We start from the raw sequence: 11,312 nt of genomic DNA on the forward strand, positions 1-11,312 counted from the left end.
CATGATTTTATTAGTCTGGCCCACGTGTGCACAGACTTTCCTCCATGCGGCCCCTGAGATAAAATGAGTTTGACACCCCTGCAGTAGTTCATGAAGGTAACGAGCTGGGCTGGAATGTTGTGTGTCATAATGTGTTCCTGCTTGTGTGTTCGCACTAGAGATGCACCGCACTCAGACCAAATACGAAGACATGTTTATCCTCAAAGTCTTCATTTTCCAGTTTGTCAACTTCTACTCCTCGCCAGTTTACATCGCTTTCTTCAAAGGCAGGTGAGGAGCCCACAACACAGGAACCTTGTTAGCGAGGCTAGCCAGGAGTCCGGAGGTACAGTCGTGGTCAAAAGTTGGCATACACTTGTAAAGAACATAATGTCATGGTTGTCTTGAGTTTACAATCATTTCTACAACTCTTATTTTTTTGTGATTGGAGCACATACTTGTTGGTCACAAAAAACATTCATGAAGTTTGCTTCTTTTATGAATTTATTATGGGTCTACTGAAAATGTGACCACATCTGCTGGGTCAAAAGTATACATACAGCAATGTTAATAATTGGTTTTTGTTTCATCTGACATCACATGGACAAAGATAAGACCTTCTGGAGGAAAGATCTGTGGTCAGATGAAACAAAAATTGAGCTGTTTGGCCACAATACCCAGCAATATGTTTGGAGGAGAAAAGGTGAGGCCTTTAATCCCAGGAACACCACCCCTACCGTCAAGCATGGTGGTGGTAGTATTATGCTCTGGGCCTGTTTTCCTTCCAATGGAACTGGTGCTTTACCGAGAGTAAATGGGACAATGAAAAAGGAGGATTACCTCCAAATTCTTTAGGACAACCTAAAATCATCAGCCCGGAGGTTGGGTCTTGGGCGCAGTTGGGTGTTCCAACAGGACAATGACCCAAAACACACGTCAAAAGTGGTAAAGGAATGGCTAAATCAGGCTAGAAGTAAGGTTTTATAATGGCCTTCTCAAAGTCCTGACGTGTGGACAATGCTGAAGAAACAAGTCCATGTCAGAAAACCAACACATTTAGCTGAACTGCACCAATTTTGTCAAGGGCAGTGGTCAAAAACTCAACCAGAAGCTTGTCAGAAGCTTGTGGATGGCTACCAAAAGCGCCTCATTGCAGTGAAACTTGCCAAGAGACATGTAACCAAATATTAACATTGCTGTATGTATACTTTTGACCCATCAGATTTGGTCCCATTTTCAGTAGACCCATAATAAATTCATTAAAAAAAAAAACTTCATGAATTTTTTTTTATAAAAATAAAACAAACGTTACTACCACCACGATGGTGGTAGTATTATGGAACTGGTGCTTTACAGAGAGTAAATGGGACAATGAAAAAGGAGGATTACCTCCAAATTCTTCAGTGGTAAAGGAATGGCTAAATCAGGCTAGAATTAACCCCATTCAGAACATGTGGACAATGCTGAAGAAACAAGTCCATGTCAGAAAACCAACAAATTTAGCTGAACGGCACCAATTTTGTCAAGAGGAGTGGTCAAAAATTCAAGCAGAAGCTTGTGGATGGCTACCAAAAGCGCCTTATTGCAGTGAAACTTGCCAAGGGACATTAACAATATTAACATTGCTGTATGTATACTTTTGACCCAGCACATTTGCTCACATTTTCAGTAGACCCATAAAGAATGAATGAATGAATGAAATAAGTTTATTTCGGTCATATAATCAACCATCAACCATTAGTGTGACCAGTTTAACAGTACAGATTATATTATACATATTTAACAATCATACACATTTACACATAAAAATAAAATAAAATAAAAAGAATGACCGAAAAAGGAAAAGACTGAAGCCAAGGCTTATATTTGCCTATCCTATACCTCCACTGAAAATTAGATTGCCTGGAACATCAACGTTAAAAAAAAAAAAATCAATGGGATGAAAGTAATTGTTACTATATTTTATCATTTTCAATTATTTCACCTTTCAAGGTTTTCTTAAACCTTAACAAAGAACTACATGTCTTCAACTCATCACTGAGCTTGTTCCACCATTTAACTCCTATAACTGAAATACATTTATATTTTATATTCGTTCTTACTTTACCTATTTCAAAAATCAATATCCCCCGTAAATTATAGTTTTCTCCTCTTAATTGAAATAACTAGGGACTCTTTAATTACAGATACCGATATCAACCGATACTAATGTATACAGTCGTGGAATTAACACATTATTATGCCTAATTTGGACAACCAGGTATGGTGAAGATAAGGTCCTTTTTTTGAAAAATTAATAAAATAAAATAAGATAAATAAAATAAAATAAATTTCTTGAACAAAAAAGAAAGTAAAACTATATAAAAACAGTTACATAGAAACTAGTAATTAATGAAAATGAGTCAAATTAACTGTTAAAGGTTAGTACTATTAGTGGACCAGCAGCACGCACAATCATGTGTGCTTACGGACTGTATCCCTTGCAGACTGTATTGATATATATTGATATATAATGTAGGAACCAGAATATTAATAACAGAAAGAAACAACCCTTTTGTGTGAATGAGGAGGGAGGTTTTTTGGGTTGGTGCATTAATTGTAAGTGTATCTTGTGTTTTTTATGTTGATTTAATTAAAAATAAAAAAAATAAAAACGATACCGATAATAAAAAAAACGATACCAATAATTTCTGATACTACATTTTAAAGCATTTATCGACATCTCTAGAAATAACCTAAGAATACAAGCTGGAAGGCTGTTCTTTGATCGAAACATAATTTCCATTGTTTTTAAAAACACAATATCTAAAAATGTTAACACATTAGAACTTATAAATAATGGATTGGTATGTTCATAGTAGCACGCTTTGTGTATTATTCTAATGACCCTTTTTTGAAGTTTAATCATTGGGTCTATGTTTGTTCTATAAACGTTTCCCCAAACTTCAACACAATATGTTAAATATGGAAAAATAAAAGAATTATATAACATATGTAGACATTTCTCATTCAGCATGTGTCTTACTTTATAAAGAATAGCAATAAATAAATTCATAAAAGAACCAAAATTCATGAATGTTTTTTGTGACCAACAAGTATGTGCTCCAATCACTCTATCACAAAAAATAAGAGTTGTAGAAATGATTGGAAACTCAAAACAGCCATGACATTATGTTCTTTACAAGTGTATGTAAACTTTTGACCGCGACTGTATATTGTTTTGTTGCTTTTTGTCCAGATTTGTCGGCTACCCTGGAAACTATGTCTCACTGTTTGGAGTGCGCAATGAAGACGTGAGTTGTGATGAACATCATTCAGCAAGACTTTACTGAGGTATTGATTTTTTTTAATTTTTTTTTTAACGCTGCAGTGCGGGGCAGGCGGATGTCTCATCGAGTTGGCCCAGGAGCTGCTGGTCATCATGGTTGGAAAACAGCTGATCAACAACATCCAGGAGTTCATCTGCCCGTAAGATGCCATGCAGACCGGCTGGCAGGACTCGTAGGTCTACATAAGAGCGCTCATTCCGCTTGTGTGGCAGGAAGTTGAGGGCGTGGTGGCAGAAGAGGAAGCGGAGTCGAAGGGTGAAGGAGATTCAGGAGGAGGAAGGAGAGGAGGAGGAGGACATGTATCCTTGGGAGGCAAACTACCAGCTGCTGGTCTGTGAAGGCCTCTTCAGCGAGTACCTGGAGATGGGTGAGCTTGTACAGTAGGGGATTCGTCACGGTTTATCTGACACATGAAACGTGACAAATTGGGGGAGGGCGCACTGTCCACTCCATCCGCCAGAAGTGTTGAATATCTTAAACTGGGACCACAGCGTCAGTTGCTATGCAGAGTGGCGCTTTCCATCATTTTCAACAGACTGCATTGCAAAATGTTTAAAAAAAGATCAACCCATAAATGAGGCCATATGAATCCCTTTCCTACTGTATATACTACACTACCATGTGTACATCCTGCACATTATGGCCGATCGAACTTGAGGCAGTTTAATGTTGATTAAAGTGGAACCCGACTTAAACAAGTTGAAAAACTTATTGGGGTGTTACCATTTAGTGGTCAATTGTACGGAATATGTACTGTACTGTGCAATCTACTAATAAAAGTCTCAATCAATCAATCAATCAAAAAAAGCACTTTATACGTAGAAAGGCTTTGTTAAGAAACCATTCTGAGCCTTATCTTATTTAGTTTTTTATTTTATATATGTTGACCACGTTAACCCTGGCAATGGACCCTGTGTGTATATGTATGTTATGCCATTGTTTACAAATTTGGTAAATAAATAACCCAAAAATGTATATTTTGTTGTTTTCTTACTGTACCGAAAATGAACCGAACCGTGACCTCTAAACCAGGGGTCACCAACTACCTGGTCACTACCTGGTGCCCACGGGCACCAGGTAGCCCGTAAGGACCAGATGAGTAGCCCGCTGGCCTGTTCTAAAAATAGCTCAAATAGCAGCACTTACCAGTGAGCTGCCTCTATTTTTTAAATTTTATTTTTTACTAGCAAGCTGGTCTCGCTTTGCTCGACATTTTTAATTCTAAGAGAGACAAAACTCAAATAGAATTTGAAAATCCAAGAAAATATTTTAAAGACTGGGTCTTCACTTGTTTAAATAAATTCATACATTTTTTTACTTTGCTTTTTATAACTTTCAGAAAGACAATTTTAGAGAAATAATACAACCTTAAAAATGATTTTAGGAGTTTTAAACACATATACCTTTTAAATTCCTTCCTCTTCTTTCCTGACAATTTAAATCAATGTTCAAGTAAATTTATTTTTTTTATTGTAAAGAATAATAAATACATTTTAATTTAATTCATTTTAGCTTCTGTTTTTTCGACGAAGAATATTTGTGAAATATTTCTTCAAACTTATTACGATTAAAATTCAAAAAAATTATTCTAGCAAATTTAGAAAATCTGTAGAATCAAATTTAAATCTTATTTCAAAGTCTTTTGAATTTCTTTTAAAATTTTTGTTCTGGAAAATCTAGAAGAAATAATGATTTGTCTTTGTTAGAAATATAGCTTGGTCCAATTTGTTATATATTCTAACAAAGTGTAGATTGGATTTTAACCTATTTAAAACATGTCATCCAAATTCTAAAATTAATCTTAATCAGGAAAAATTACTAATGATGTTCCATAAATTATTTTTTTTATTTTTTCAAAAAGATTCCAATTAGCTAGTTTCTCTTTTTTTTCGGTTGAATTTTGAATTTTAAAGAGTCGAAATTGAAGATAAACTATGTTTCAAAATTTAATTGTCATTTTTTTCGTGTTTTCTCCTCTTTTAAACCGTTCAATTAAGTGTAAATATCATTAATTATTAATAATAACATAGAGTTAAAGGTAAATTGAGCAAATTGGCTATTTCTGGCAATTTATTTAAGTGTGTATCAAACTGGTAGCCCTTCGCATTAATCAGTACCCAAGAAGTAGCTCTTGGTTTCAAAAAGGTTGGTGACCCCTGCTCTAAACCGAGGTACGTACCGAACCGAAATTTTTGTGTACCGTTACACCCCTAGTAATTTGACATGTCTATGTTTAAGTCTGTGTGGTATAAATTGAGTATTGATTGATTGATTATGACTTTTATTAGTAGGTTGCACAGTACAGTACATATTCCGTACAATTGACCACTAAATGGTAACACCCCAATAAGTTTTTCAACTTGTTTAAGTCGGGGTCCACTTAAATTGATTCATGATACAGATATATACTATCATCATATTACAGTCATCACACAAGATAATCATCAGGGTATATACATTGAATTATTTACAATCCAGGGTGTGGGATGTGGAGGGGGGTTAGGTTAGGTTGTTATCACTTCAGTCATCAACAATTGAGAACAGAGAAATGGACATTGAAACAGTGTAGGTCTGACTTGGTAGGATATGTACAGCAAGTAGTGGACCTAGAAAGCGAGAGAGAGAGAGAGATCAGAAGGAATAAGAAAAAGTATCTACATTTGATTATTTACATTTGATTATTAACAATCCGGGGAGGGTGTTAGTTTAGGGTTGAAGTTGCCTGGAGGTGTACTTTTATTGCGGTTTTGAAGGAGGATAGAGATGCCCTTTCTTTTACACCTGTTGGGAGTGCATTCCATATTGATGTGGCATAGAAGGAGAATGAGTTAAGACCTTTGTTGGATCGGAATCTGGATTTAACGTGGTTAGTGGAGCTCCCCTCAATGTTTTCAAGTCCTGTTTTCTCTCAGGTTAAAGTTACTAGGAACACTTAAAACAATCATAACAAACTCATAAAATCGCAAATAAGCCTCACAAACATTGCAATATTTGCCGCAACTTTTCGGAACAAGCTGCCGCAAATTGAGGCATTTTAAAGACTAAACTTGACACTCGTTCTCACGAACTCGCCCGCAGTCATTCAGTTCGGTTTCATCACCATCTTCGTGGCGGCGTGTCCGCTCGCTCCTCTCTTCGCTCTCATCAACAACTGGGTGGAGATCCGCCTGGACGCTCAGAAGTTTGTCACGGAATATCGCCGCCCGGTGGTCGAACGGGCTCAGGACATCGGCATCTGGTTCGACATCCTGCAGTTCATCGCGTACATGGCCGTCTTGGGGAACGTATGACCGGAGACACGTTTTGTGTTTGAGTTAAACATGGCCGCCAGTCCACATTTTACCTTTTTTCTTCTAGGCGTTTCTCATTGCCTTCACCTCGTCCTTCCTACCCCGCCTCTACTACGGCTACACCCAAGACGAATCGCTCAGCGGGTTCATCAACTTCACCCTGGCGACGTCACCGCGGAACTACAGCCAGGAGAACCGACGTACCTGCAGGTGGTCATTTGTCCGTGTTTGCAATTGTGACATGGCCGCTCATGTATCTGACGTGGGTTCAGGTACCGTGGCTTCAGGGATGAGAATGGCCAGTATCTGCCGGAGTACTTTCACCTGCTCGCCATCCGACTCGCCTTTGTGATTATCTTCGAGGTCAGTCGGAGTCGAAAGCGCCCGTCAGAACAAAGACTGCGCGGTTGTAAGCTTTGTGTCTTCTCCAGCATGTGGTCTTCTTCATCGGCCGTCTGATCGACTTGATGGTTCCTGACATCCCCGAGGAGGTGGAGCTTAAGATGAAGAGGGAGCACTACATGGCCAAGGAGGCACTGGCTGAGAACCAGGTAGGGCGGAGCAAAAAGGAAACCGTCCATCATAAATTAAGAATGTTTCCACAGTAGGTCTACAAAACCCAAAACCAGTGAAGTTGGCACGTTGTGTAAATGGTAAATAAAAACATAATTCATCCATCCATCCATTTTTTAAACTGTTGGACAATTTGCTCACGCATTTGTTGACAAAGTGGTGACCCTCGCCCCATCCTTGTTTGTGAATGACTGAGCATTTCATGGAAGCTGCTTTTATACCCAATCATGGCACCCACCTGCTCCCAATTAGCCTGTTCACCTGTGGGATGTTCCAAATAAGTGTTTGATGAGCATTCCTCAACTTTCTCAGTCTTTTTTGCCACTTGTGCCAGCTTTTTTGAAACATGTTGCAGGCATCAAATTCCAAATGAGCTAATATTTGCGAAAAATAACAAAAGTTTTCCAGTTCGAACGTAAAGTACCGTAACTTCCGGACTATAAGCCGCTACTTTTTCCCCCTCGTTCTGGTCCCTGCGGCTTATACAACGGTGTGGCTTATTTACGGCCTGTTCTTTCTCCGACACCGACGAAGAGGATTTCGGTGGTTTTAGTACGCAGGAGGAAGACGATGACACAATGATTAAAGACTGACTTTTCATATACCGGTAGGCTGGTTATTTTGATAACGTACAGGCGAGCACTTTGTATTACTTTGCACCGTTGTATTTTTTGTACTCTGCACGAATGCTGTTCGCCATGTCAAAGATGTGAAAGTTTGATTGAATGATTGAAAGATTTATTGTTAATAAATGGGACGCTTTGCGTTCCCAAACAGTCATCTCTGTCCCGACAATCCCCTCCGTGGTAGCAGGAACCCCTATATACTACGGTAATTACACATCAAAACTCTGCGGTTTATAGTCGGGTGCGGCTTATATATGGAGCAATCTGTATTTTCCCCTAAATTTAGCTGGTGCGGCTTATAGTCCGGAAATTACGGTATCTTGTCTTTGCAGTCTATTCAATTGAACATAGGTTAAAAGAGGATTAGCAAATCATTGTATTATGTTTTTATTTGCCATTTACCCAACGTGCCAACTTCACTGCTTTTGGGGTTGGTACACTGGCTCGCTCCGATACCTCTAAACCAGGGGTGTCCCAAGTAGGGCCTATGAGCCATTTTGGACCTGCCGGCGTCTTCAATTTGGCCTGCAAGAAGTCACAAGTGTAATAAGGAATCCGACCCGCACTGTGTTTTTACTTCATTTTTTATTAAATTTACAATCCTGTCGTTGCTACTTTGCCGTCATCTTGTGAAAAACATGAGTGGTTCAGGTCGATGACCATTAATTAATCTCTGATGAAAAACTGCACAGCATTTTGTTATATGACACAACCTTCCCGCATTTTGCATACAGTAGTACTTTAGTATACAGAACTTAGTCCGTACCTATAAAAATACAGAATGCGGTACCAATCTCTAGAGTGAATATGTTTTAATAGACCAGTGTTTTTTTTAAGTTTTTTCACCTTAAAGGCCTACTGAAAGCCACTACTACCGACCATGCAGTCTGATAGTTTATATATCAATGATGAAATCTTAACATTGCAACACAATACGGCGGGGTTAACTTATAAAGTGCAATTTTAAATTTCCCGCTAAATTTCCGGTTGAAAACGTCTACGTATGATGACGTATGTGTGTGACGTCACGACGGCAACGGAAGTATTCGTACCCAATGTGTCATCATACAAACTGCTCTGTTTTCATCGAACAATACCACAGTATTCTGGACATCTGTGTTGGTGAATCTTTTGCAATTTGTTTAATGGACAATGGAGACTGCAAAGAAGAAAGTTGTAGGTGCGATCGGTGTATTAGCGGCTGGCTGTAGCAACACCAACACCAGGAGGTTGTGTTGTGTTTGAGCTGGATACAAGACGCACTACCGTGAGTACAGCTTTGGCTTCCAAACATTTGATCACTTGCCCGTACGTGCGTGTCGCTATGTGCATGTCACGTACGTAACTTTGGGGAAATATATGTTTCTTGCCGACTCTGATGGCGGCCGGGGTGTCGTCGAAAGCTACAACGCCCGCCGCCGCTCAGTAGTTAGCTTCAATTGTTAAGCTTCGCCAAGCTGGAAATTATTAACCGTGTATTTACATGTTCATGGTTTAATAGTATTGTTGATCTTCTGTCTATCCTTCCAGTCAGGGTTTTTTAAAATTTTGTTTCTATCTGCATTTGAGCCTGATGCTATCATGTTAGCTCCATAGCTAAGTTAGTTAGCTTCAATTGTTAAGCTTCGCCAAGCTGGAAATTATTAACCGTGTATTTACATGTTCATGGTTTAATAGTATTGTTGATCTTCTGTCTATCCTTCCAGTCAGGGTTTTTTATATTTTGTTTCTATCTGCATTTGAGCCCGATACTATCACGTTAGCTCTGTAGCTAAAGTGCGTCAACGATGTATTGTCATGGAGATAAGAGTCACTGTGAATGTCCATTTCGCGTTCTCGACTCTCATTTTCAAGAGGATATAGTGTCCGAGGTGGATTAAAATACAAATCCGTGATCCACAATAGAAAAAGGAGAGTGTGTGGAATCCAATGAACCCTTGTACCTAAGTTACGGTCAGAGCGAAAAAAGAAACACCCTGCACTGCACTCTAGTCCTTCACTCTAACGTTCCTCATCCACGAATCTTTCATCCTCGCTCAAATTAATGGGGTAATCGTCGCTTTCTCGGTCCGAATCTCTCTCGCTCCATTGTAAACAATGGGGAATTGTGAGGAATCCTTCCTCCTGTGACGTCACGCTACTTCCGGTACAGGCAAGGCTTTTTTTTAACAGCGAACAAAAGTTGCGAACTTTATCGTCGTCGTTCTATACTAAATCCTTTCAGCAAAAATATGGCAATATCGCGAAATGATCAAGTATGACACATAGAATGGATCTGCTATCCCCGTTTAAATTTAAAAAAATCATTTCAGTAGGCCTTTAAGCTGCACCTCAGAAAATACTTCACTCTCCAAGTACCACCATAATGACCAACATTGAAATACAGTAGCGTAGTAAGTCTAAATATTAGGGGTGTAACAATACACAAAAATTACGGTTCGGTACGTACCTCGGTTTAGAGGTCATGGTTCGGTTCATTTTCGACAACAAAATATAATTTTTTTGGTTATTTATTTACTAAATTTGTAAACAATGGCTTTATCCTTTTAACATTGGGAACACTATAATAATTCTGCCCACGTTAATCAACATTAAACTGCCTCAAGTTGTTGCTCAGATTAAATAAAATGACAAAACTTTTCTTCTACATATAAAAAGTGCAACATTAAACAGTTTCAAGTCAACTTATCATGCTTAATTTATTAGAGCATTTGGGAAGCCTGTAGTTGATTTTTATTATGTAAATGTTATATTTTTATCAACATGTGATAGCAGGGACCCTGCCATTCAAAACTAGGCTGCTCCATTACTAATGATTAATGTAACTATAGCTGAAAAAATGGTACAATAGCAATAGGAGAGACTATTCATCCCTGAACACCATGGAGTTCATGTAGGCTTAATGATGCACTTACATTATATCAACTATCAGAGACAGAAACTCTTCATTTAACATAATGTCCTTTTTTGCTGCTTCAACACAGCTCAATCAACACAGAAAAAGGTAAAGTGAAATAACAGACAGACAGGGCTTTGCTGTCCGTAACACACACACACACACACACACACCGCAAAATGAGCTAACGTTAAGCTAAAAGCGAATTAGCCTTCACTTTAAGCCAGGACTGCGAGCGAGCTGAGCTGCCTTTTATATTTCTAGAAGGTCAACGGGCTCATAGTGATGTTACTAGTAGTTGACTGGGAGGTGTTTATTATCATTTGGGGAGAGTCCGCTGCCTGATGCTTACCTGCTAAACGCTAAGCACTGACTACATGCGCTCTGAATACGCACTGCTGATTGGCTGTTACCGCTCTGTTTGTAACCAATCAGATGGTTGTGTGGGTGGGACAATGCTGGGTGCTGTGTAGAGCAGAGACAGAGGCAGAAGGAAGCGGAGGCGGCTACTAAATATGTTCGTGTGGAAACTCGTTCGGTACACCTCCGAACCGAACCAAAACCCCCGTATCGAAACGGTTCAATACAAATACACGTACCGTTACACCCCTACTAAATA

The 11,312-nt window shown here is 38.9% G+C and overlaps 1 protein-coding gene across 2 annotated transcripts in view; it reads left to right on the plus strand.

Moving 5' to 3' along the window:
- The window catches only part of ano7 (anoctamin 7), a 47,123-nt gene that overhangs the window by 34,034 nt on the left and 1,777 nt on the right, over nucleotides 1-11,312 (plus strand). For both annotated transcript variants that reach the window (XM_062060834.1, XM_062060835.1), the window contains 8 exons: nucleotides 159-270; nucleotides 3,218-3,272; nucleotides 3,350-3,447; nucleotides 3,521-3,675; nucleotides 6,387-6,592; nucleotides 6,666-6,808; nucleotides 6,871-6,961; nucleotides 7,030-7,149. In XM_062060834.1, coding sequence (XP_061916818.1) covers nucleotides 159-270; nucleotides 3,218-3,272; nucleotides 3,350-3,447; nucleotides 3,521-3,675; nucleotides 6,387-6,592; nucleotides 6,666-6,808; nucleotides 6,871-6,961; nucleotides 7,030-7,149 — 980 coding nt within the window. The remainder of the gene's footprint in view (nucleotides 1-158; nucleotides 271-3,217; nucleotides 3,273-3,349; nucleotides 3,448-3,520; nucleotides 3,676-6,386; nucleotides 6,593-6,665; nucleotides 6,809-6,870; nucleotides 6,962-7,029; nucleotides 7,150-11,312) is intronic.

This window comes from Entelurus aequoreus, linkage group LG10 (genome assembly GCF_033978785.1).
Source record: "Entelurus aequoreus isolate RoL-2023_Sb linkage group LG10, RoL_Eaeq_v1.1, whole genome shotgun sequence".
NCBI lineage: Eukaryota > Metazoa > Chordata > Actinopteri > Syngnathiformes > Syngnathidae > Entelurus > Entelurus aequoreus.